The sequence below is a fragment of the Peromyscus maniculatus genome, chromosome 5 (genome assembly GCF_049852395.1).
Source record: "Peromyscus maniculatus bairdii isolate BWxNUB_F1_BW_parent chromosome 5, HU_Pman_BW_mat_3.1, whole genome shotgun sequence".
Lineage (NCBI taxonomy): Eukaryota > Metazoa > Chordata > Mammalia > Rodentia > Cricetidae > Peromyscus > Peromyscus maniculatus.
In genome coordinates this window covers 75,055,888-75,082,104 of record NC_134856.1, presented here as the reverse complement: position 1 = coordinate 75,082,104, position 26,217 = coordinate 75,055,888, and the positions used below count along the sequence as shown (strand labels likewise).

Here is a 26,217-nt window from a genome sequence, read left to right as displayed (position 1 = left end):
AGCGACTCTCTGGAGCCAGTTTGTCAAAATTTGAACTCTGGAGTCAGCAAGAGATCCTGCCTCAGAAAATAAAGTGGAGAGCCACCAAGCAGGGCACCCACCGTCAACTTCAGACCTCTATAGGTATGTGAGCTAATACACATGGAAACGTATGTGTACACACCAATGCATACCAAACACACATATCTGCACAAGACACAAATAAAGGAAAATTATCCTTCTTTACTTTGCAGCAAGGGATCAAACTCAGGACCTTATGCTGAGCAAGCATTCTACCACTGAAGGACACCCCCAGTCCCCACCTTCCTACTTTCTAAACATTGAAACTACAACTTAAAATTCAAGAGATGAATTGAATTTCACATACACACATGTAGACACAAAAGCATATGCCATATAATATCTGACATTTATATGTACCTAAGTATGCAATTCAACTTTTTCAGACATGATACTTCTTAATAAAGAAATAACCTTGGTAATGTTGCATCAATTTCTAATAAGCATGAGAAAAAGTTTCCATAAAAGTTAATTTATTTATACTTGCAATAATCTCTTAATTATGAAAGCTTAAAGGGGCCATTTTATTGTAAATGTGAGTGGGGGAACAAAGTCCTTTGATCCAAATAAGTTAGTGATATTGAAAAATGAATATTTTTCGCCGGGCGGTGGTGGCGCACGCCTTTAATCCCAGCACTCGGGAGGCAGAGCCAGGCGGATCTCTGTGAGTTCGAGGCCAGCCTGGTCTCCAAAGCGAGTTCCAGGAAAGGCGCAAAGCTACACAGAGAAACCCTGTCTCAAAAAACCAAAAAAAAAAAAAAAAAGAAAGAAAAATGAATATTTTTCATGTTGCATGGTTAGTGTAACTGAATATTGACTATGATATATACTTAAGAAAAGAAATTTAACTTAACAGAAACATTAGAAAAGTTATCTCAGAGATATAATCTCTTAATGCATATAAAATTGAAATTCTAAGAGTCTTTGCAGAAATATTTTAATATTGTATATTATTATTATTTGTGTGTATGTGCGTGCGTGCGTGTGTGTGTGTGTGTGTGTGTGTGTATGTGTATGTGTGTGTGTATGAAATGAGTAGCTATCATAGGACAACTTTTGGGAGTCTATTATCTCCTTATCAGACTTTAGCAACAAGAGCATTTGGCCATGGAATCACCTCACAACACAGGAGTTTGTATTTTTCTAATGGTTATGATGTACATAGTTATGATTATCTAGCATTACAGACAGCAACAGTAGGAATCTACTGCTTTCTCTTATTCCCTGACCATTACCATATATCAAATGAGCTCATATTGCTTGTCTGAAAGATTTAATGACACTATAAAATATAATGATAAGGAGTCTGTATTAATTAATGAGCAAAGTGTCCAAGAGAATCAATGACATGGTTTTCAAACTTGTTCTTCTTAAGTGGGAGGAACACTTTGAAAGTGGAATTTCAGACACACGGCAGGCAAAACTAAACTCTCTTGAGTATAGCCTAATGGGGACTCACAGCCAAGCCTTCTTGCTTTAACTCCCAACTACTGAAGTCCTTGAGAAAACATAACCTGAACTCTGGCATTGGGAGAAAATCAGCGATAAATTCATGCTTGCTCAGTGAAAACCCTTCCAAAGCTACACAGTCCTTTCTGGAGATCATCTGTGAGGATTCCAGCCACCTAGGATTCACAATGCTGTCTCTACTAGTAGAAGGGTCAAGGGAGGACAATGGCATCTGTTTTCTGACAGTGGGAAATAAGGATGCTTTCTATTATCCCCAAATATTCCTTTCCCCATTGTCTATGGCTCTAAATGGGATTCAAATTCAGGCTAGAGTTCTGAGAATCTGGACATACAGCCTGTGTCCATTTTTCTGCCAATTTCAACAGCCCAAGGGAAATTCTGAGACTTTCCTTCAGTAAAATAATAAATTAGGATGAGATTTATTTTTCCTTTGAAGAGACCATCATTACAAAGTGATCTTGCAGCCTTTGCTTGAATCCAGCTTTGTTCTTGACAAGCTGAGGGTGAGTTGAATCACACATTATTGGTGCTTCTGAGGAATGCAGACTGCCCGAGAAAAGAAAACATGAAGCTAAGCACTGCTGAGTCAAAATTTATAGACAAGGAGAGTGTTTTATTAGGCACAACAAACTTACACTTCCAGATTTTACATTCCATTTTCAGAACCATCGACATGACAAATGCCATGCGCAGTCCGTTAATGTTCACTCTCGGGGAGGGAGATGTGCAGCTTACTGTGGGGCATTTGGATTAAAGCCGGGAATTTTTAAGAAGGAATGTCAGAAATGGAATCCTGAAACTTCTGGAAGTAGACTGTTCCTCGGTGTCTGCCTCAGTGGCCCTCCACCAAGGGGTTTGGACATGCTTCATCTCTTAAAGACACAGTGTTTCTTTGTGTTCCACCAAAATAGGAAAGTTAGATTCTAGCAAGGGAATGTTTGATTCCAGAAGAATTTGTTCACCCAAAAGTGAGGAATTTTTTCCCCTCAGTTCTGTCTCTCTGGCTTTATTGAGGAAGGAAGCTGGAGTCTTTTCATGTCTTGCCTTGCATTGTGTGGATTTTCCTTTATGCATTTTGTTACATCATTGTTAATAGGCACTTTAGAATAAAGGTAGAGGTATTAAAAAACATACTTATTGTAAAACTACTATGCAAAGTGATAAGGCAGTTCTTCACCTACATTATCTCATTTATTCCTTATAAGAGCCCAGCCAAGATAGATTTTATAGTCTTCATTTTCACAAAACTGCATCTCTCTGTTAACCATGTCAACCTTCAGAGATCACCACAGCTAGCAGAGCCAAAAACTGATTCCATATTTGTGAGGGCAATTTAATATTTATTATTTATTATTTTATTGTATGTGTAAGAGTGTCTTGCACGTATAACTGTATACCATATGCATGCAGTACCTGTGTAGGCCAGAGAAGAAGACTGAATCCTCTGGAACTTGAGTTACAGATGGTTGTTAGATGCCACATGGGTTCTTAGAAACCAACCCAGGGCATTGTACAAGAACAGTCAGTGCTTTAAACCATGGAGCCATTCATCCAGTCCCTCATGTATGCAACTTTAAAACTTCAACTCCTCCTATTAAGTTGTATGGTCCTGAGTTTTTGCAATAGGCAAATAAGAATAACTGTGAAGACTATTGATGGTGAGAATTCTGTAGTGGACAACTGCTGAATGGAATTCAAGTCAAGATTCTAATGCACACTCAAACAAGTGTCAGAGACCTTCACTATTTCCATTTGTTTCTTCTCCCTGTGAAAGTCACAGAGAACAAGGCCATATTTTCCCCTGAAATGCATGTTAAAACTGTTAATCAAATAGTTAATTATTAGCTCATGGCTCATTGACTCAAGAGACTGGCTGCTTTATCTTGGAATGAGAGTGAACTATGCAATATAGACTATTTTTCTGTATTTATACTCTATATTAAATCAAATAATTCTATTTTGATATTCTATATTGATAGAATGCTTTTTCTCTTTTTAAATGATTTTTATTCATTCATTCATTTGTTTGTGTATTTATTTTACATTCTGGCTGCCTTTTACCCTCTCTTCTCTCCTCCCAGCCCTTCCCCCAACTACCCCTTTGTTCCCATCCCCCAATCCACTCCTCCATTTCTGTTTATGAAAAGGCATGTCTCCTGTGAGTATTAATAAAAATGGCATATAAAGTTTCAGTAAAACTAAGCACCTCCCCATATATTAATGCTGGCAAGGAGACCCAGTATGAGGAGTAGGTTCTCAATAGCCAGTAAGAGTCAGAGATAGCCCTGTTCCCACTGTTAGAAGTCTCACAAGAAGACCAAGCTACATGACTGTAACATATATGTAGAGTGCCTAGGTCAATCCCATGCAGGCACCCTGGTTGTCAGTTCGGTCTCTGTGAGCCCCTATGAGCACAGGTTAGTTGATAGAACACTTTTTCTAATAGAATACTTGCTACTGTAATTCATTTCTTTAGGTTATCCTAGCATGCCACTGTCCACAGGATTATATAAGCTATATATTTAGTTAAGTAGAAAAATAAAAGTATTCTTTAAAGAAATATTTTATAATTAATAAATTTTATAATCATTTATCCTCAAAGTTACAAAAGTGGTAGCTTTACTTTTTGGTATGATATAATAATAAATACATTCTTTTCTAAAGTAAAAATATTTATTATTTGGGATGGATAAAGAATTCAGTCAATAGAGTGCTCTTTGGCAAGCATAAGGACCTGAGTTTAATCCCCCAAAGCCACACTAAAGTACCATGCATGTTGGCATACACTTTTAATCTTGGCACTTGGATGGAAGAGACAGGTGGATCCCTGAGACTTGCTGACCTAGCTAGCCCAGCCTACTTGACAAGTTCCAGGCTAGTGAGAGCCCTTGAATGAAAAAACAAAGTAGACAGCTCCAGAGGAACAATATCCAAGATTGTCCTCTGGCCTCCACTCTCATGGGTACACACATGTATGCACATCTATATACACATACGCATGAAAATATTAAGTAACAATTCGTTTACACATATATGGTTTGAAGAAATGAAATAAAACTTTTAAGTGATACAAAAATCTTTCTCAATAAAAATATTTCAGCTTCTGATTATCATTTACCCATGAATAGCTAAAATAGCTAACCCCAATTGAAAATATTTCATAAATAAAGATTCAAATTGCTAAAACATATTCCGAGACAGACTCTGGTACTTGAGAAGCCATATTTTAGATCAGTCACCAAAGAAATATTTTCTTCATAATACTGGAATAACCTGCCTGATTTTAAATGTCATCACTCCTAGTAAACTCAAACTTTGTTTGCATTTCTAATTTAAAAATTCTCATTAGATAATCAATTTCTTGTCCTCTAGCTGTGTGCTGTGACCTTGCATAAAAACTGGAGTGGAGTAAAAGATGTTCTATGATTAAGGGACACTCTTCCTGGGAGAGAAACTTGCATGTTCTCAGAGAAGATAAAAGTAGTGTGTGGTGGTACCTCAGAGCAGAAGGCAAGCAACCAAAGTGATCTAGCTCCTACAGGCAACTGCTTGGAAGGGAGTTTAGGAAAGACAATGGAAAATGTCAATGAAAATGCCCTTTATTGTTGTGAGGGGTATTTTAAAGTTTAAGTTTTCAACTAAGTCTCAAAAAACACCTTCCTGGAAACCCTGGAACTGGTCATTTTTGGAGATAACTATATTGACAGGTGCACTATGCTCAAATGTTTGGTCTCATTTAGGGATAGAAATTAGTTCTTGGGTTTCAAAACTAGGAATTCATATAACTTTCATTTCATTAGCATAATAGCTTATACTTCATATCCTACTTAAAAAGTACACCATCTACTTCTGTACATTTAATCCCCAGGACTGTTTAAGTTTCTTCCTGACCTTGTGCTTTGTGTATGTGTGTACAAGAGTGTACATGTGACATGCCATTATGTTCCTTCTCAGGTCTTTGATGGGATTGCAGACTAGCAGTTATAGTTACAACTTAGTATATATAATGTCTTAGATATAACATATTAAGTATTAGATTCAGGTTCTTTAGGATAGGACACCTTTTGGAATGATCTTTATAATATGCCATTTACCTATGCTCTATACTTCTCTGGATTTTAGTATGTGTTTCTTGCTTGATATTGTTTGCATTGGTTGTAGTTCCATCTTATCTAGGTCATTATCCCTCATTATTCCTGGACAATATTTGATAACCATTCCTTTGTATGTAGTCTTGTATTAGTTTAGAACCTTCTTATTTAGACAAAAAGGGGGAGATGTAGTAGGTAGCCATTCCAGCTTGGATCTGGAAGTTCCAAACGCCATTGAGACTCTGGCAACTGTCACGCCTACGAGGCGGGGCCAGGGGAGGCACCTGGAGACCCGAGATCTGGAAGCCCTCTCTGTTCCGGGACCCTGAACAGTGGAGGTGGACCTAGCAGAGCTCCAGAGAACACCACTGGACTGTGATACACTTTTCCCAGACCTCGCGACCTACCTATCCCTTAATTTGTAAGTTACCCACTAAATAAATCTTCCTTTTAACTACGTGGAGTGGCCTTAATAATTTCACCAATATTGCTGCATGTGTGTGCATATGCAAACAGAAGGCAGAGGACAATCTCAATGTGCTTTGTTTGAAGCAGGGTCTTGTATTGACCTGAAATGTTGCCAAGTAGCTTAGACTAGCTTGCCAGTGAGGTCCAGAATCCCACTTGTCTCCACCTCTGGTGTCACTGTGACTAGAATGGCAAACACATGCTCCCATACCCACCATTTCACCTGGGTTCCGGGAATGGAACTCAAGTTATAACGTTTGGGAGTCAAGTGCTTTATTGGCTGAACTGATGCCTCCTTGCTAGATTTAACTTAGTGATTGTTAAATCATTGCTTCCCAACTTCTCAATAATATAATGGATAATAATTTTTTCTCTGAAGAGGATTAGTCTTAACGGTTCAATGAATATCCTTTAATCTGGTGTAGTTGCTGTTTGTTTGTTTGTTTGTACCCATCCAGCTCAGAGCTGATGTCTTTTACTTTGTACTCTTATAAAAGAAGACCACAGAGCATAAAGCAACCAATGACTTGAGTGTTCCAGATATTGACTTCTTAGGTTCTATTTTCTCCTTACTTTTAAAAATCAGTACCAATCTACATAGATTGGCAGTAGTGAGTGGCAGTTTGATCTTTTTGATCATCAAATTCTTTCCTCATAATACATAGCATTAGTTTTTTGTTACACACAGATTTATTATTATTGAATTTTCATACCTCAGTGGTTAAAACTCAAATCCAAATAAAAGGCAAAATTAAAACATAATCAAATAATAAAGTTACCACATGACTACATTACTTTAACAAATCGATGAATGTGATTGATATGGTTCATGCCCACAATCGCAGCACATGGGCCAAGATAGAATGGTTACAAGGTTAAGGTCAGCTTGGGATACAGAAGCAAAACTGTGTCTCCAAAGAAGAAAAGAAGTATTTAGTTAAATACATAGCACTGGTACTGATGATCATTTTGTATCTTGAAATTTGGGGGAACATTTTGGGGGAAAAAACAGTATATTTCATGATAACTAAAAATATATTACCCAGCTGAAGTAGAATACTAATTAAATATACCAATAAATATTATTTCCCCAACATAAAATATACTGTTGGAGACCCAGTGACATTCCTATTAAAACAGGGAATGAACCAAGACTGTGAAACCCAATATTATGTGACATTTCTAGTTAATGCACAGTGGTAAACACATAAACAAGAGATAGGATTATTAACAAGAGAAACAAGCTGTAATTTGTAAATAAAGGACCTGTTTACAAAACAATTACACAAATCAATAGCTCTCTGTATCAGAAATAGCCATGGAGACAATGCAATACTAAAATCTAAATAACAGCAAAAATAGTTAAACTAGTCTCCGTCAGATTTAATAATGTGTGGAATCTGCATAAGGGAAACACTGAAATGCTGACAAGCTGCTTAGATTCGACCTGGATACACTCTAGTGTCTAAAAAGCTCGAATGTATTAAGACTTCAATTATTTCCACATCAATTCTGTCAAATGCACAAGGAGGCTATTATTTGGAACATCAGAGTATGATTATAAAATCACAGAGAAGAAGAAATGAGACTGTTCTAGAAAATAAGATCAGTGTATGAAAATGTAAGCACTAGGCATGCTCTGTATGTGTGGCCCTAGGCATCTTTCTTATCTATTTTAAAGAAATAAATACTTTTAAAATGCAGGTCTTATTTCCTGTTATATATCAAAGTAAACTCAAGAGGGGTGTAGAGAAATAAACTATACCAAAGAATTAAAATATTGAGATATTCAGTATAAAAAATTATATATTTCTCTATAGAATTCATGTTTGTATTAAACAGCAAATTACAGACATGTGAAATACGTAACAATTTGAAAGTCTTGGTTCATATCAATACAAAAAATGATTAGCAAAATGGAAGAAATAGTAGATAAAAATATGTAATCACCTGCCATATAGCATTTTACCTAAATGCAAAGGAATACAGTAAGTATTTATAATGTTAGCTTTCCATAGAGAATCTGAATGTAACTCATTTGAGTACTTGCATGTAGGTAGGTCAGTTCCCAAAAATTTAAAAACAGATAAGCAGAAAAAAAATTAAAAATAGATACAATGACACATATTTTCGTCTATACTTGGAATAATTTTATGGTTGTAAAATGAAGTTTATCCTGTTATTAACCATTATTTCTTAAGAGATCATTATAGACATGAAAAGAATAACTAAATTACTACATGTAGAAAAGTGAGGTTAATATTGAGACAACAGTTTGATTACTATAAAGATATAAGTAAATATGCTTTAATGACTGACTAAAAAATTAACTAATTAGCACTGAGACATGCTCAGTGTTATCTTTTTTAAAATTTATGTTGTTTATTTTGGTTTTGGTTTTGGTTTACTTGTTTTCTTTTTTTTTTTTTTTGGTTTTCTTTTCTTTTTTTTTTTTTGGTTTTCTTTTCTTTTCTTTTTTTTTTTTTTTTTGGTTTTTTTGAGACAGGGTTTCTCTGTGTAGCTTTGCACCTTTCCTGGGACTCACTTGGCAGCCCAGGCTGGCCTCGAACTCACAGAGATCCACCTGGCTCTGCCTCCCGAGTGCTGGAATTAAAGGCGTGCGCCACCACCGCCCGGCTGGCTTGTTTTCTTTTTATAGGGTCTCACTATGTGTTCCTTCTGGAACTTTCTATGTAGACCAGGCTAGCATAGAACTCAGTCAGAATGACCCTTCTGCTTCTACCTCTGAGTGCTGAGACTAAAGGCATGCATCACCACACCCATACCCCTTTTCTGTAAATTTCTAATAAAATGGCTAGTCAAAAGAATTCATGGTATGATTATGAAGGAATGAATATTATTTAACATATAAAGTACTTGTTGGACAGTGTTTTTAAACTGGGGCTCTCTATAGGGGATGGGGAACATGATACCAACTACTCAGTAGATTGCAACCAGCATGTTTAAAAAAAAAAGGAATTAGAATGAAATAGAAAACATATCTGTGTTTCATGTGGACATTTGGAAATAAAATAAAACAAAACAATGCAAGCATACCTAGCATCAGTATATACACAGACACTTTATTTGAAGTATATTTCTCATGTGATGTTTTAAAAAGTGTTTGAAAGTCTTCTGTGTTGGATGTTCTTTGTGTACATGTGTGTGCATGCCACAGGCTAATGCCAGACATCTTCCTCAACGGTTTTCCACCTGTGTTTAGAGACAGAGATTTTCACTGAATCTGGAGTTCACTGCTTAAATGGACTGGCTGAGCAGAAAGCTCAGGAGATCTGCCTGTCTCTGTCCCCATCCTCCTTAGAGTACTCCATTTTGTCAGGAATGAAGATTTCTGAAAGTCCTTACTTTGCATTTGTAACCCTTTCTCATGCAATTGACTGCCTACCTGAAATCCATTGATTTCTTCACTATTTCTCTCTCTACTTGTTTAAAAAAGAGAGGAAAAACAAAAAGTAAACTTAATATCCAGGCAAAGGACTTGGAGTTATAAAATTATGAAAGACAGGATGCTTTGTAGTGAAGGATCCTTGCACTCGTTGCACAGCCAAACTTGCATCATTTACCACTAAGAAGCTGTCTCACCGGGAGAACTGGCACTTCTGAGTTCAGTAGAGAACAGAGGTGCATGTTTAAATTATCAACAAAAACAATATTGAAGTCTTTTTCTCAGGTTATTTTCTTCAAATAGATTTTTAACTATTTCCTAATGAAGAAATGTTTTATTCTTGGGTACCTCCTAAGCAGTACTTAAACATTTTTAATGATGCCATTTAACAAATAATTTAATATATAACCTAAATCAAATAACCTCAATTACTTTGATGTAAACACACTAGTAGTTAACATCTGTGTGCCTTTTCTGACTCCTTTGCTCTAATCTGGGATTAGTGGATTGCTACATGTAAAACTGACTTTGTTTCCATGCATCATGATTTTAAGCACATTTCATTGAGCTCTCACATGTTTACCATTCTCTCAAGGCCCAGAAAATTCAAAATTGCGATGATTTTGCCACCATGAGCAGTGGGTTTTAACAAGAATGCTTTATGAAAAGATTAACCTAACATCCAGATAAGCCTGAGTGTTGATTCTTTCTGGTGTTGATTCTTGCCTGCTGTGAAACTCAAAAGAGTCTAGTCCTCAGCGGGTGACATGGGAATAAGAACTCCAGCATGAAATGTCCATTGTGAAAATCTTTTCTTTTCTCCTGTGGAAAAACAGATCAGTGAAAGATAGATTAACAATGGCATGTTTCTTTAACAGTTTTTTGGAGGGCAGGAATAATGTAGATTTCTGACTTAGCAGAATGGGAGAATGAATACCCCTGATGTTATGTTCGGCAAATATTTGTTAAGAGTTAATATATATTCAAGACCTGAAAAAAATTGAGCCTTTACTCTTTTCTGTGTGATCTCTCTCTCTCTCTCTCTCTCTCTCTCTCTCTCTCTCTCTCTCTCTCTCTCTCTCTCTCTCTCTCTGTATGCATCATATATGAAGGACATCATAGATATCCAATATTAGGTGATTTCATCCCTATTTTCCATTGAACTTCTCACTTAGAGAAATTTTCCTCAATTCTGCAGAGAACTATACTTATTTACACTGAATTATGATTTTGGGCTATAGTTAACACCAAGAGCTTTATTCAAAGAAAATACATAAGGCTGTTGCTGGAGGGCTTCTCTCCAGGTTCCCCAAGCCCCGCAGTCCCACAATCCACTTATAAAATAATCACTCAGATACTTATATCACTTATAAACTGTATGGCCATGGCAGGCTTCTTGCTAACTGTTCTTTTATCTTAAATTAACCCATTTCTATAAATCTATACCTTGCCACGTGGCTGGTGGCTTACCAGCGTCTTCACATGCTGCTTGTTCTGGCGGTGGCTGCAGTGTCTCTCTCCTCAGCCTTCCGCTTCCCAGAATTCTCCTCTCTCCTTGTCCCACCTACTTCCTGCCTGGTCACTGGCCATCAGTGTTTTATTTATATAGAAAGATATCCACAGCATTTCCCCTTTTCTTCTTTTTTTAAAAAGTAAGGTTTTAACTTTAACATGCTAAAATTACATATAACAAAACAATTATCGAGCAAGAATTACAGTTACAATATTAAAGAAGATGTCCTATCTATCTTATATTTGTGAGTTTAAGGTTTTATATCTAACTTATCTTTTGTCATAACTGAGGAAATTACAACTATCTAGTTTTCAACCACATCAAAGACCTGAGAAGGAACATAATGGTACCTGAGAAATGGTAGATGGATGCAAGCAACTTTCAGGAATCTTGCAAAAGTAGACCAAGACAGCTGGCAGCCTGGACAGTCACCTAATGTTTCTCAGCATTGTTGGTGCATTCAAATTGGCTACAGGCCTAGAGTATCTGACAGACCATTTTTAGAAGCAGGAATTCTGAGAGACCATCTTACCCTGTCTTGGCAGAGTACAGTGGTTGCTTTCCTTGTGTCCCGCTTGTCCAGAAAGGACAGCATTATATTTGTACTGTCAGCCATCAAGGCAAGGGCAGTTCTTTGCCCAGTAGGCCATTTTGTGCCAAAAAGACAAACTTCCAAAGGGAAATGTCTTAGAAGCCCAACATTCTCTCAGGATCAATTGGTGCAGCTAGGAGCAATTGTGTCTCACGTCAACAGAATTTTAAATTATTTAAATGCCATATTCTCTAGGTCTATGAAGTGTTTGAAGATTACCTATCTATCTGAAATATATCTATGTATACCTAGAAGACTTAACTAGCATGGCTACAAATATGATTATCATAGATGACTAATTATTAATCTATTTTTAATTATCCATTACAATTTTAAATGAGTTACATAAACATAATACCTCAAACAAGAATAGAAATATATATATTTCTATTAGAAATAAATATATATTACAACAAAATTAACCCCAAGCTTGCATCAATAAACTAAAATTTATACCAATGTAAAACATTTTAAACTTAAACTAAAATCTATACCAATGTAAAACATTTTAAATAAGTTGTTCTTTAAAAGTAGGTTGATTAGCCGGGCGGTGGTGGCGCACGCCTTTAATCCCAGCACTCGGGAGGCAGAGCCAGGCGGATCTCTGTGAGTTCGAGGCCAGCCTGGGCTACCAAGTGAGCTCCAGGAAAGGCGCAAAGCTACGCAGAGAAACCCTGTCTCGAAAAACCAAAAAAAAAAAAGTAGGTTGATTAATCTATCCTTTTATCTTATCATCTCTATATCTTCCTATATATCTATATCAAATCCCCTTTTCTTTTTTAGAAAGAAATCACATTTATAATCAACCTATTTTAAATAAAAATATTGGTTTTTCTCTGTCCCATACCAGAGGGCTCTTCTGATTTGGGACACAAGAATCTCTTAACCATTTTTTTTAAAGCAATATGTCTGGGTTTAGAGGGGGAGTGAGCCAATTCCACCTCTAAAGCCAGCTTGGTATATTTGGGAATTTGGACGTAGCATCTCTTACTACTTCCTGCTGGAGGGGGGCGCTGTATCTTATGGGGACGCAAAGAAAATTTTAGGCCTATGGGGTAGTCCGTGAGGCTGTATTGTGTGAATCAGTTGCCTTGAAACCACTCTGGATGTTGGATCATCTGGGCCATGGTGTCATCGGAGACCTTTCAGGGGGTCTTGGCTGGTGAAACCTGATGTATCTTAATCTGGAACAAATCCACAGCCTCTGGCTTTCTGTGGAAACAAAAGCAGAACCTCTTTTCCAAAGTAACATATCCTTATATCCAAATTTTGAAGTCAAGGTACCTTTAAAATATACATTTTGGCATAACTCAACAGCTTTTACAATTAAATGTTTTTCTTTAGTTACGAATATCAAAGACAACATAATCCAGGTTTTATGTGTGATAGCCATCTTTACGTGGCTTATTACCTTCAAAGTTTTTTAACACTTTATTTTTAGATACTATTTGTTTATCGTCTAAGGCCATACCACCCTGAACGCGCCCGATCTTGTCTGATCTTAGATACTATTTGTTTATATAACGGTATATTTTTTTTCTTTTAAGCCTATGTACATTTTTACATGTATTATAAATTATTTCATCTGAATTAGTCTTATTGCGAACTTATTGATTTAAACTGTAGCCTTTTAAGCCTGAAACAGCGCTGTGGCTGCTGGCTCCGCCCACTTCAACTTCCCAACATGGCGGTGGTACGTTTTCCACCAGCTCTGGGAGCCATCAATTCTCAGAAATAGTAGGTCTATGTTTCTTATCAAAGCAGGGTGTAGCCCAGAAACCTCTTTTTTTTTTTTTTTTTTTTTTTAAATACTAGTAAAAACTAAATCTACCACACAGCGTAATGTGCCGCTGGCAGACGCCTCATTTCCGCCATACTGCTGGTCAAACGCACACGCCAGGAACCCGCCAGTGTTCAAACCTGCATTTTGCTGCTTCCAGCTGCTCGTATGAGACAAGAAGCAGGAACCTGGTTTTGGCTCTGTTTAGAATTGGTTATTAAATATTCTCAGGTTTAAGGTGGAAACTCGAGCCGTTGGGCGCCATTTGTTGCTGGAGGGCTTCTCTCCAGGTTCCCCAAGCCCCGCAGTCCCACAACCCACTTATAAAATAATCACTCAGACACTTATATCACTTATAAACTGTATGGCCATGGCAGGCTTCTTGCTAACTGTTCTTTTATCTTAAATTAACCCATTCCTATAAATCTATACCTTGCCACGTGGCTGGTGGCTTACCAGCGTCTTCACATGCTGCTTGTCCTGGCGGTGGCTGCAGTGTCTCTCTCCTCAGCCTTCCGCTTCCCAGAATTCTCCTCTCTCCTTGCCCCACCTACTTCCTGCCTGGTCACTGGCCATCAGTGTTTTATTTATATAGAAAGATATCCATAGCATAAGGCTTTGAAAAGGGAAGAGGAAGAGAAAGATGAGGAAAGGGACAAGAAAGAGCAATAGGTTGCTGAATATGGTCACAGTGCCTTAAACACATATATGAAAATGTAACAAACCTGATACTCTACAGTTAACAATGCATTTAAAAAAATAAGTCACATTCTTACAGCATACAGCACATTCTTATATATCAAGGTGAAATTTCATAATTAGTCCTGAAATATTGTCAGCCTACCAGGGTGGTGATAGATTCATCCGTCATTCTGGCTTTCCCAGAGATGTGTGCCATGAGTCTTAAGGAATCATGTTTGTTGACTTAAGAAGATGTTTGGGGGATAAAAATTTTGTTACCACACCTAAAACAATTAAGAATGGCAGGCACACCCCATAGTGAAAATGACATAGCATTTATTTTACTAAATTTGATTTAAATGTATTGATGATAAAGGTCAACATTTTAAATTTTATAAACTACTTTCCAAGCTTAAACATTCGAAGATTTCAAAAAAATAGTGTTTCCCATCACTTACCATCCACACCATATTATGTACCTTACCCTGGAGAGTTTGCTAGAAACAAAATCACTGTGCTTTATTAAGTCATCTAAACTGTTTTGCTTCCCTAATGGGTGCAATAATATTTGATTTCCACCACCAGTATAGACTCCCCTTGCAAAAGTAGTTCTATTCATGAAACTATTTTTTAGTGAGATGAACAAGAAGTATGTTGAGGTTTATACTTGATCTTGTGATTTGATAGATGCTGCAAGCAAAGGGAACATTGTTTTCTGGGCTGCCTTGCTAGTAGAGTTCTTTTAGCATGTCTTGGAAGAACCATTAAAATCAACACCTCATTGATACCGAGTGAAAAGGGAGAAGTAATATGGGGTGTAGCTCTCTAGCAACTCAGAACTAGGCGATGCTAAGAGGAGAGTAACTTGGAAATACAAAAACTGGGAACAGTTGCTTAAGGTTCCTTAAAATGAATATTTGAAGAATATTTTCCAAACTATATAGTCTCAGTTTTCAAATAGTAAGAAAAATTGGGCCCATGTGCAAGAGCAACTTTGATTTCTCTCACAATAGTCTATGGTGCTAAGTCTTCCATGTAATAAGAATTTTATACTATTAACTATATACTATATAAAATGTGCATTCCACAGTAACGTGAAATATAGGATACATTCTTAAATATTTTATCAATTGTGTCTGTGAGAAGAAATTCTATTCACACTGCTTGTCCACCACATGGATACTACTCAAGTATTAAAAACAGCGTTTTCTAGATCATTACCATAAAAGCAAGTCTTTTGCTTTTTGTGATTATTTCATGTCTCCCACTTCTTTTATAGATAAGGAAATAAACTTAGAAAAGAAAAATAACAAAATTCCAATCAGATGAGAAGAACAGTACTGTGGTTTTTGCTGCATAAGCCACTACTAAAGTTAATAGGGTATTGCATAGTTTTAAAATCATTAAGTATATTTCAAATGTTTTCAGTCTAAAATGTAAGTATATGAGGTGCTAGATAAATGATAGTTAATTTAAATGAATTAATCCACATTGTGATATCACTTTATTTCAAATGAACACACACACACACATACACATATATAGATATATGTGTGTGTGTGTATATATATGTGTGTGTGTGTGTGTGTGTGTGTAGCTGAATGCCTGCTTTATGGTAAAATTGTGGAATATCTTAGCTGTCTTTAGTACCTAAGTACTATCTTGGTAGTGGATACACAGCAAAGCTGACAACTTAAAAAATAATTTCCGATTGTCACAATACAACACAATCTTTTTTTTTAACATAAGGGAAATTGTGGGGTAGAGAAATGGCTCAGTAGTTGAGAGTGCTTGCTGCTACTGGGGAGAATCCAAGTTCAGTTCCCAGCATCTAAGTCAGGAAGCTCAGAACTGCTTATAACTCCAGCTCCAGCTCCAGCTCCAGCTCCAGGGAGATGTGAAATCTCTAACCCCCACAGGCACTTACAGCCAAGTGTTCATGGACATGCGTGCAGGCCTGTGCACATACAAAATAAATAAATCTTTTTAAAGAATAGAGTAGAAAATACAACAGAGAAAAAAAATTCCAATTCAAGGCTTTGGAGGAAACATGATTAAAAGTAATCATGTTTCCTCCAAAGCCTTGTGTGACAAATTTGAACACAGCTGGTTGTAACATAGATTCTTGGACTTGGTATTGGGGCCTTCCAAGGACGATTTGCAGATGGATGTCTCTCTGAGCAGAGAGAAGGCTTGCATTTTGGATGGACTAATTAGGTATTCCAGACCTCTGCATTGTGAAATAACATAACAATAGCACTCAAGGACAAGCTGTTTGCTTCTGTTGGATGTGATAAGCACAAGGGTGGGTCATATTGGGTGGGTTGTAGAAGTGGGCATTGCTCCGTGTCACAGCCTACAGGGAAGCAGCAGTTTATGAATGTCAGTATTGTAAGAGTAATGAAGGGAGGTCCTTGCTTACCATAAAAATTACTGAGCCCCAATTGCCAGAGAATTTTGCTCAGTTCACTCAGTTAGCAGGCATCACAGATGAGCACTGTTAAAATAATGGAAAATCAATATACTAAGACATGCCATGGCCAAGGTCACTCTTTGTGGGATTGTGTTGAGGACGAGGAGTTAAAAGGCATCTCAATGGAGACAGGACAGTCTTCCCCAGAGTGCTTCCTTTTTATTTTCATAGAGTTTAGAAATAACACAAATTTATATAGCATACATGTATTTGTTCACCAATTGCTGTTAGGTACTATCTAGATCAGTAATTTTAAAAGAAAATAAGGAAAGAAAACCTCAGTTTTACTCATTTTCTATGAGGTATGTCTGTATATACATATGTATTATATAATTTCAGGTACATGTGCACATGTCTGCACACATGAATATAGAGACCATAGGTTGGTGTTGAATGTCTTTCTTAATCCCTCTTTTACTGTTTAAAACATCATCTAACAGATTCAGCTAGACAAGCCAACCACCAAGCCTCAGGGATTGTTTTTAATACTGAAATAATAGCTTTTGAGTGGACACACACCAAAACAGACAACTGAAGAAAACTGAATGCCAATTTGTGATAAAACAATAGAGCATTTAGAAAAATATGCAAAAATGTGTAGAAGGCAAATTTTAACTCATGCCCTTCATTTTAATCATGTTTTCTTCAGCTGTCTGTGGGTCATTCTAACCCAATCTCTACTTCCCTGGCATCCTGCTTTGCCCCATTGTTTTCCATACATGCTGGGTACCTAAACTCAGGTCCTCAGACTTGATTGCAAATCCTTTAATGCAGGGAGCCACCTCCCTGGTTCTAGTTTTGCCCATTTCCAAAGCAAATTGTATTTGCTTTGTCATCCTCAGTCCTTCCCGCCTTCCAAAAACTACAGAAAATTACTAGGCAATGAACTGTGAATAAATAAGCAAGTGAGTTAGTTAATTGACTTCACATAGAGCTTAATTTCACACAATATAACTTGAAGATTGTTTAATAAATCAAGGAAACTGTGTGTTCCTATTTTTCCCTGGTAAATTTAACAAATTAAGTGACTAATTTTTCTAAGTTAGGATCTTACCCAGTGACAAAACTGTAAGATTTGGTACAATTTTATTATAAATTATGTAAGTATATCCAAGTGATACTTTTAAGTGAGAGTATATGAAAACAAACTTTATTTAAAAATTATCTGTTGCATTTAATTACTGATGGTAAAGCGACTCCTCAAAATTTTTTTTTTGGCAAAAAAAAAAAAAAAGTTTATTCACACCTACCAAAAATGAGTATCAACACATCCTTTACTGTTTAAAAGTGGACAGATAAAAAGAAGATGCAACAGTCATCTCACTAGCCCAGAAATAAATAGGCACCACATCCCACAGTGTCACTGAGCAGCAGCAATAGCTGCCGCCACCTGGAGATCCCCAGCATCAGGATGCCAGAGCCTACATGGACACTGAGGACACCCTTGAGCTTGTTCAATGCAGGTGTTTGGTGTAATGCAGCCAGGCTTCAATGGGTCAACCTTTCAATGGGTCAGTCTGGAGGAAATGATAAATACGGTCTGTCTTGTTGACAGGAATGTTGTTTTCACATTCCATTTGAATTAAATTATGCTCTTTCAGGCAGAGCTTTGTCTCTGGTGAGGATTCTTAGAAAAAGCCATCATGTGAACTCATTGCACAATGAAGAGCAAAAGGAAGGTTGCAAATTAAAACCATAAGAAATATTAAATAAAAATTGGATGACATATTTATTTTGCTAAGTCAATAAATTCCTGTTAGATTAAAATATGTCACCACATTCTTAACTATAAATATATATTCAATTATTAAAATTAAGGGGAAGTATAAATATCCTTAATACCAATAGACTGTCAAAGCTAATTTGAATTTCTATACAAAAAAAGATTGTCAGAGTCAGATAGATTAGATATAATCAGTATAAGATTCTGACTTAAATTTAAAATGATCTCAATCAAATTTAGCCATTAAGTCATGAGTAAATGGGGCTTGGTAGATGACTCAGTGGGTAAGAACACTTGTTATACAAGTTTAAGGGTCTGAGTTTAAATCCTCAAAATTCTATTTTTCTTTGTTAATTTTCTTTATTAAGAAATTTTTTATTCATATTACATACCAACCACAGATTCTCCCTCTCATCCCTCCTCCCCCCTCCCCCAGCCTCCTCCCCACAAACCATCCCCACATCCCCTCCTCTGAAAAGACAAGGTGGAGTCAGCAAAGCCTGGTATATTCAGTTGAGACAAGTCCAAACCCTTCCCCACCACATCGAGGCTGTGCAAGGTGTCCCACCATAGGTAATGGGCTCCAAAAAGCCAAATTGTTTATCAGGGATAAATTCTGATCCCACTGTCAAAGGCCCCTTATATAGACCAAGCTATCTGTTTTATATAGAGGACCTAGTCCAGTCCCATGCAGGCTCCCATGAACTAAAGTTCATGAGTTCCTACTACCTTGGTTAGGTTGTATCTGTAGATTTCCCCATCATGACCTTGATGCCCCTTGCTCATAGAATTCATCTTCTCTCTCTTCAACTGGACTCCTGGAGCTCATCCTGATGCTTGGCTATGGATCTCTGAATCTGCTTCCATCAGTTACTGGATGAAGACTCTATGATGACAGTTAGGGTATTCACCAATCTGCTTACCTGGGTAGGCCAGCTCAGCCACCCTCTCCACTATGGCCAGTAGTCTAAGATGGAGTCATCCGTGTGGATTCCTGAGAACTTCCTTCACACCAGATTTCATCTTATCTCCATGATGTCTCCCTTTGTCAAGATATCTTTTTTATTGCTCTCCTACTCTGTCCCTGTTCCAGCTTGACCATCCCATTCCCTTATGTTCTCATCCCCCACCCTCTACCTTCTATTTTTCCTCCCTTTGCCCCCAGGTTACTCAGGAGAGCCTATCGATTTCCCTTTCCTAGGGCAATCCATGAATCCCTCTTAGGGTCCTCCTTCTTAGCTAGCTTCTCTGGCACTGTAGATTGTAGTCTGGTTATCCTTTGCTTTACAACTAATATCCACTTATGAGTGCATACATACAATGTTTGTGTTTCTGAATCTGAGTCACCTCACTCAGGATGATATTTTCTAGCTTAATCCATTTGCCTGCAAATTTCATGATGTCATTGCCTTTTTGCTCCTGAGTAGTACTCCATTGTGTAAATGCACCACATTTTTTTATCCATTCTTCAATTGAGGAGCATCTATGTTGTTTCCAAGTTCTGGCTATTATGGATAATGCTGCAATGAACATAGTTGTGCAAATATCCTTGTGGTATGATTGAGCATTCCTTAGGTATATGCCAAAGAATGGTATCATTTGGGTCTTGAGGTAGATGGAGTCCCAATTTTCTGAGAAACAGCCATACTGATTTCCAAAGTGGCTGCACAAGTTTGCACTCCCACCAACAGTGTAGAGGTGTTCCTTTTGTTCCACATCCTCTCCAACATAGGCTGTCATTGGTGTTTTTGATCTTAGCCATTCTGACATGTGTAACATGGTGTCTTAGAGTTGTTTTGATTTGCATTTCCCTGATGACTAAGGATGTTGAGTAATTCCTTCAATATCTTTTGGCCATTTGAGATTCTTCTGTTGAGAATTCTCTTTTTAGATCTTTAGCCCATTTTTTTAAATTGGATTGTTTGGTATTTTGATGTCTAGTTTCTTGAGTTCTTTATATATTTTGGAAATCAGTCCTCTGTCAAATGTGAGGTTGGTGAAGATCGTTTCCCATTCTGTAGGCTATCATTTTGTCTTATTTACAGTGTCTTTTGCCTTACAGAAGATTCTCAGTTTCAGGAGGTCCCATTTATTAATTGTTGTTCTCAGTGTCTGTGCTACTGGTGTTATATTCAGGATGTGGTCTCCTTGTGCCAAGGTGTTCAAGGCTACTTCCTACTTTCTCTTCTATCAGGTTCAGGGTAACTGGATTTATGTTGAGGTCTTTGATCCACTTAGACTTGAGTTTTATGCATGGCAATAGATATGGATCTGTTTGCAATTTTCTACATGTTGACATCCAGTTATACCAATACCATTTGTTGAAGATGCTTTCTTTTTTCCATTATACAATTTTGACTGCTTTGTCAAAAATCAGGTGTGCATATGTGTGCAATAAAATCCCCAAAATTCTTGACAAGAGCTGAATATAGTCACTTATACACCTGAAACTCTAGTGCTTTGGGAGGCTGGAGGTAGAGAATATTAATGGCCACCAGCCTAGTTACAGGTTCAGTGAGAAACTTTGTTTGAAGAGAATAAGGCACAGAGTGATAGAATAGGACAACTGACAGTCTCCTCCTGTGAGACCCAGGCATGCACAACCACTAGCATGCACGGACATATGCTATACATATACTCATTCACACACACACACACACACACACACACACACACACACACACACATGTGCACATACGCACACACACTCACAAACACACACCCCAAAATTAAATTGTTAAAAAAGATAAAGGTAAATGAACTGTTTTATGAAGGAGAAAAGCTGAAAAATAAAAATAAAAATAAATTGGCCACAGTACTTACAAAGCTTCATTGGGTGCATGCTCTTGATTAAAACTACTGGGTATTAAAAATGAATGTGCTGTAAAGGGTAGATAAAATAGACAGGAAAATATTCCCATTGAAGAAAAGACTGAACAAGATTTTATTGATGTGATGCTTGCCAAATCAGATGATTTTTTGGAGTGACCTAATCATGCATAGCTGAACATTTCCCCAAATGATACTCAAGATCCCTGGAGAGACTCACATGGTACAAAAAGCTGTTATGCTCAAAGTTGTCATTTATTATAGGTAAAGAAAATGAATTAGAAGTAGGATTGGGAAAAGATTCATAGGACATCGCCCAATAGACCTTGTGAGACCAGGCATTAGCTTGCAGCTGTTTTCTTTAGGCAGCAATGTGCGACAACGGGAATGTTGTCAACCAAGGAGCTCAGCCTGCTTGGATGTCCAGGGTTCTCATAGAGGATCAGTCCTACAGGGATAGAATATGCCTGCCATTCATCTTATTTGTATCTCAGGCTCCAGGTCTCCAAAAAAGCAACCTATTCAGAATGGAACAGGGATCTATCTTGGAATAAACTCTGACATTCACAATAAGTCATGTTTTCAGTGTAGTCTATCCTATATAGCCTAAGAGTTAAGATCACCCTACTACCCTACTATCAAACAGTTGTTTTTTTTTTTTTAACCAGGGTTTAAAGCAAAGTTCTCAACCTATGGGTCACAACCCTTTTGTGGGTCAAACAACCCTTTCACAAGGGTTGCCTATCAGATATCGTGCATACCAGATATTTACATTACAACTCATAAAAGTAGCAAAATTACAGTTATGAAGTAGCCACAAAAATAATTTTATGGTTGGGTGTTACCATGACATGAGGAACTGTATTTAAAACATCTCAGCATTGGGAAGATTGAGAATGGCTTAAAGGTTATCCCACGGAAGCTGTTTGAAGACTTCAAAACCTCTGAGTTTACTACACAATCAAGAGTTTACAAGATGGAGATACATAAATAAATGAACAAGAAATAGTTTTAAAATGATGACTACAAATGATTTGTAAGCATTTCTTTAGTGATTAACTGGGAAAATAAGGGAAAGAAATCCAACATTATATAATGGTGATTTGTTTATTTTGCTTAGGATTATGTCTGCACTGTGTAGTGTGGTAGGCCTCAGGGGAGTGAGTGAGGTTTTGCTATATGTGATGCTCACAGTGAGTGAGGGAAGTCAACCAATGAATGGTACAGTGTGTTTCGAGTATTCAGTTCATCTGAAGAAAACGGATGTTGTACTAAACTGAAAATCCGAGAACTATTTATTTACCAGTCTTTTTCTTTCTGTTCCCCTCCTTTCATACTATGCTTCTTCTCTTCAACTACAATGGGGTCTTTTTGAAGATGTTCCAGTGGATTTGATCGCCATCGGCAGGACTGGGTGGATAGTGGATGTCCGGAAGAGGTACAGGTATGTTCTATTGTAAATCACTGGGACCAACTTGACATAACTTGTGACATTGCAACTTAATTAGAATGGTATCTAATTTAGTTCTTTAAAAAAAAAAAGCTATAGACATTGAAAGCGAATCCTTAATGTATGCCAAATGTTGGGGCTAATGGCTTGCATGTATCACCACAATTTATTCTTACCCATCCTCTGAAGAGATACTGTTACTGTCATGAAGGAAAGAAGGGGTGACGGAATATGGTGTTGGAGTATAAATGAGAGCTCACGGCCTTAGGTACCTGGATAGAGAACTGGAGATCCAGGATTTGAACTTGGATGCACAAAAGGCAAATCTTCTAAATATTTGTTCTTTTTGTCATTTAAGCAGTCATTGCTCCTCTTCTAATCTCAAATAGCAAAATAACTGTGGGAGGGGAAAGATTGATTACAGGGAACTAATAAGAGCAAAGTGGTGTGAAAAATCAATTTTAACCTGTCTAAAGTTTCCCTGAATCTTACTGCCAGTCACTTCAAAGCTCCCTAAGTTTTTTATTGTTCATTAAGTATTTCTTGTCTCTTATTAAGTGTGAGTATCTGTATGAATGTATGTGCATCACATGCATGATATGCTCACCGTGTCCAGAAGAGGACAGCAGGTCCCTCCATCAGGAGATGGAGTATAGGGTACAGTGAGCCACCTGATGTGGGTACTGAAAGCCAAGCTTCAGTTTTCTTTAAGAGTAGTATGTACTCTTAGCCACTGAGCCATCTCTCCAGATTCCTCCTTTGTTAAGTTTTAAACAATAAATTTTAATGACAATGAACAATGACATGAATTTTCTCATGTAGTGAATCTAGTCAAGCTGCAGTGCTACTGTAGGAAACACTAGGAATATCTTGTGCTACTAGGAGCTTTGTGAAAATACACTCAGGGTTGGATGATTCATAGAGATCTTTGAGACCATTCTGGGGCTCAGAATGCACCTCAGTGATTTAACAGTTGTCTTGCATGTGTGAGGCCCTCAGTCAGATCTCAGTATCACAAAATAAAATTTAAGATATATAAATAAAAGGAACACTCTTGAAAGTCAACATGGATTATACGTGTAATCATAGCATGCATATGAATTTGAGGCTAACCTGAAGTACATGGTGAAACTCTGTGTCAAAAATCCAACCAATCAACCAGCCAACACTGTTAAACTTTTAGTTACACTATTATTATGGGAGCCTTAATCTGATTTTTGAGATTCACTTGGAGAATTAGAGTGATTTACATAAATCATCTATCTCAGTTATCTGACACAGGTCCAAAGACAAAACATTGACAAATCTAATTGTGTTTTCAAATCCTTGTTTTGTTCATTGTGTTAGGTAGTGTTTCTGTTGCTGCAGTGAAACACCATAACTAAAAAGCAAGTTGGGGAGGAAAGGGTTTATTTGGTTAACGCTTCCATGTCACTGTTCATCACTGAAAGAAATCAGACAGGGACCCAAACAGGGCAGGATCCTGGAGGCAGCAGCTGATGCAGAGGCCATGGAGGGGTGCTGCTTGCTGGCTCATTCCCCTTGGCTTCCTCAGCCTGCTTTCTTATAGAACCCAGGACCACCAGCCCAGTGATGGCACCACCCACAATGAGCTGGGCCCTCCCCCACCAATCACCAATCATAAATAAGAAAATGCCCTGTAACAGGACCTTATGGGGGCATTTTCACAATTGAGGTTCATTCCTTCCTTTCAAATAACTCTAGTTTGCATGCCAAGTTGATATAAAACTAGCCAGCACACTCACGTAGTCACGGTTTTCTCAAAAAATACTTGGAATGAATGTTCATAATTGTGTAAAGGTTCAGAATATGATCCAGATATTTTAGTTTTCTTGCTCCAGAGCATTCTCCCTATAAAACATACAAGGCAGAGAAAAATCTCCCAAGCACAATGGTGGATAATTTATCACGTTCTTTGGACTGTGATATCATTAAAGAAGGCCAGAATCTAGTGCATTCTGTAATAATCCATGTTTCCTGTTTCCTGTAATTAAATTATCCACATCACTAGCTTTGTGGTAAGCAATCCTTTCCTCACAGGTAAGTACACAAGTTAATCAACTCCAGTCTATTTTCCTTACATAAGATGAGGGTTCAGTATTCTCTCAGGTATAGGATAGTGAACTTCAAAAATAAAGAAACAACTACAGAGATTAACACAGATAAGTGGGAAAACAACAGTGTTTTTCACTGATGAATCAGTCTGAGAAGTGTTTTTAATACGGGAAAGTAGCATACAATATTAGGAACAAACACATTCTTGGTCATTGATAGCACTAGTGCTTAAATTTCACAATACAATCACATGTACTCATTTTCATATTGTACTTCAGAATTACAGTAGTATTAAACTTGCTAAACTATTACAGATTTTTTAAAGAATATAAAAGGAAATCTAAAATACTTTCTTAGTTCTCACATCCATTAAACCAATTCTTTTTATTTATTTATTTTTTAAATATATTTTTATTTTATAATTAATTTAATTTTACGTATCAGCCATGGATTCCCCTGTCCTCCCTCCTCTCATCCCCCAGCCTTCCTCCCCGCAATACTCCCCATATTTCCACCTCCTCCAAGGCAAGATCTCCCCTGGGGATTCAGGTCAGCCTGGCAAAATGTCTCAGCATAGGCCCTAGGTTCCACAAAGCCAGCTCATGTACTAAGGACAGGCCCCAGTCCCACTGCCTGGTGGCTTCCTAAATGTTAAAGCTAATCAACTGTCTCACTTATCCAGAGGGCCTGATCCAGTTCCATGTGGGCTCCTCACCTGTTGGTTCACCGTTCATGTGTTTCCACTCATTCTTTTACCACCACCATCACAGTGGTCTCCACATTAGTCTAAATGACCCATAGCTCTGGCCTGGACTATCCTGACAGTTGTCATATTGGCCTTTTTGCTACACAACCTACAGCCAGAGTATTTTTCCAACACAATATGTAGATATTATACCACTGACTAATAAATTCACCGTGTTGCATGTGGTGTTCTACTTAACTGAACCAAGTGAGCTGGTAACTCCTGGGTAGCTGTAAGTTTCTTGGGTCCTGCCTGGCCCCCTGCCATCCAGACAAATCTCTCTCACCCATGGTCCTACATTCATGATGAAGTAAATACACAGAGGCTTATATTACTTCCAAACTGTATGGCCTATTGGTTCAGGCTTCTTGCTATCTAGCTCTTTCAACTTAACTCATTTCTATTAATCTATAAGTTGCCATGTGGCCATGGCTTACCGGTACTTTCACATCTTGCTTCTCCTGGTGGTGCTGGTGTCTCCCTAGACTCTGCCTTTGTCTTTCTTGTCTCTCTCCTTGGATTTCCAGCCTGCCTCTAATCTGCCTTGCCGTAGGCCAAGGCACAATGGAAATAACATATATTCACAGCATACAGAAAGGCATCCCCCAGCATTTGTGCATAACAAGTACATTTCAAATGTACAGAGCAGGAGCTTCTTAGTTTTATGGCGGTGTGGGGGGGGGGGCGGGGGGTGTTGCCTGCATATTTTGCTGCTATGTGAGTGAATTGCCAGAAGAGGGCATCAGATCCCCTGGAATTGAAGTTATAGATGATTGCAAGCCACTGCATGAGAGCTAGGAATTGAATCTGGGTCCTCTGGAAGAGCAGTCAGTTCTCTTAATTACTGAGCCATCTCTTTA

At 37.6% G+C, this 26,217-nt stretch overlaps 1 protein-coding gene across 2 annotated transcripts in view; it reads left to right on the top strand.

Moving 5' to 3' along the window:
* Plxdc2 (plexin domain containing 2) overlaps positions 1–26,217 on the top strand; it is a 403,601-nt gene that overhangs the window by 325,199 nt on the left and 52,185 nt on the right. The window contains exon 11 of one of the 2 annotated variants that reach the window (XM_076572690.1): positions 22,464–22,530. In XM_076572690.1, coding sequence (XP_076428805.1) covers positions 22,464–22,530 — 67 coding nt within the window. The remainder of the gene's footprint in view (positions 1–22,463; positions 22,531–26,217) is intronic. The other variant, XM_076572691.1, reaches the window with a different exon arrangement.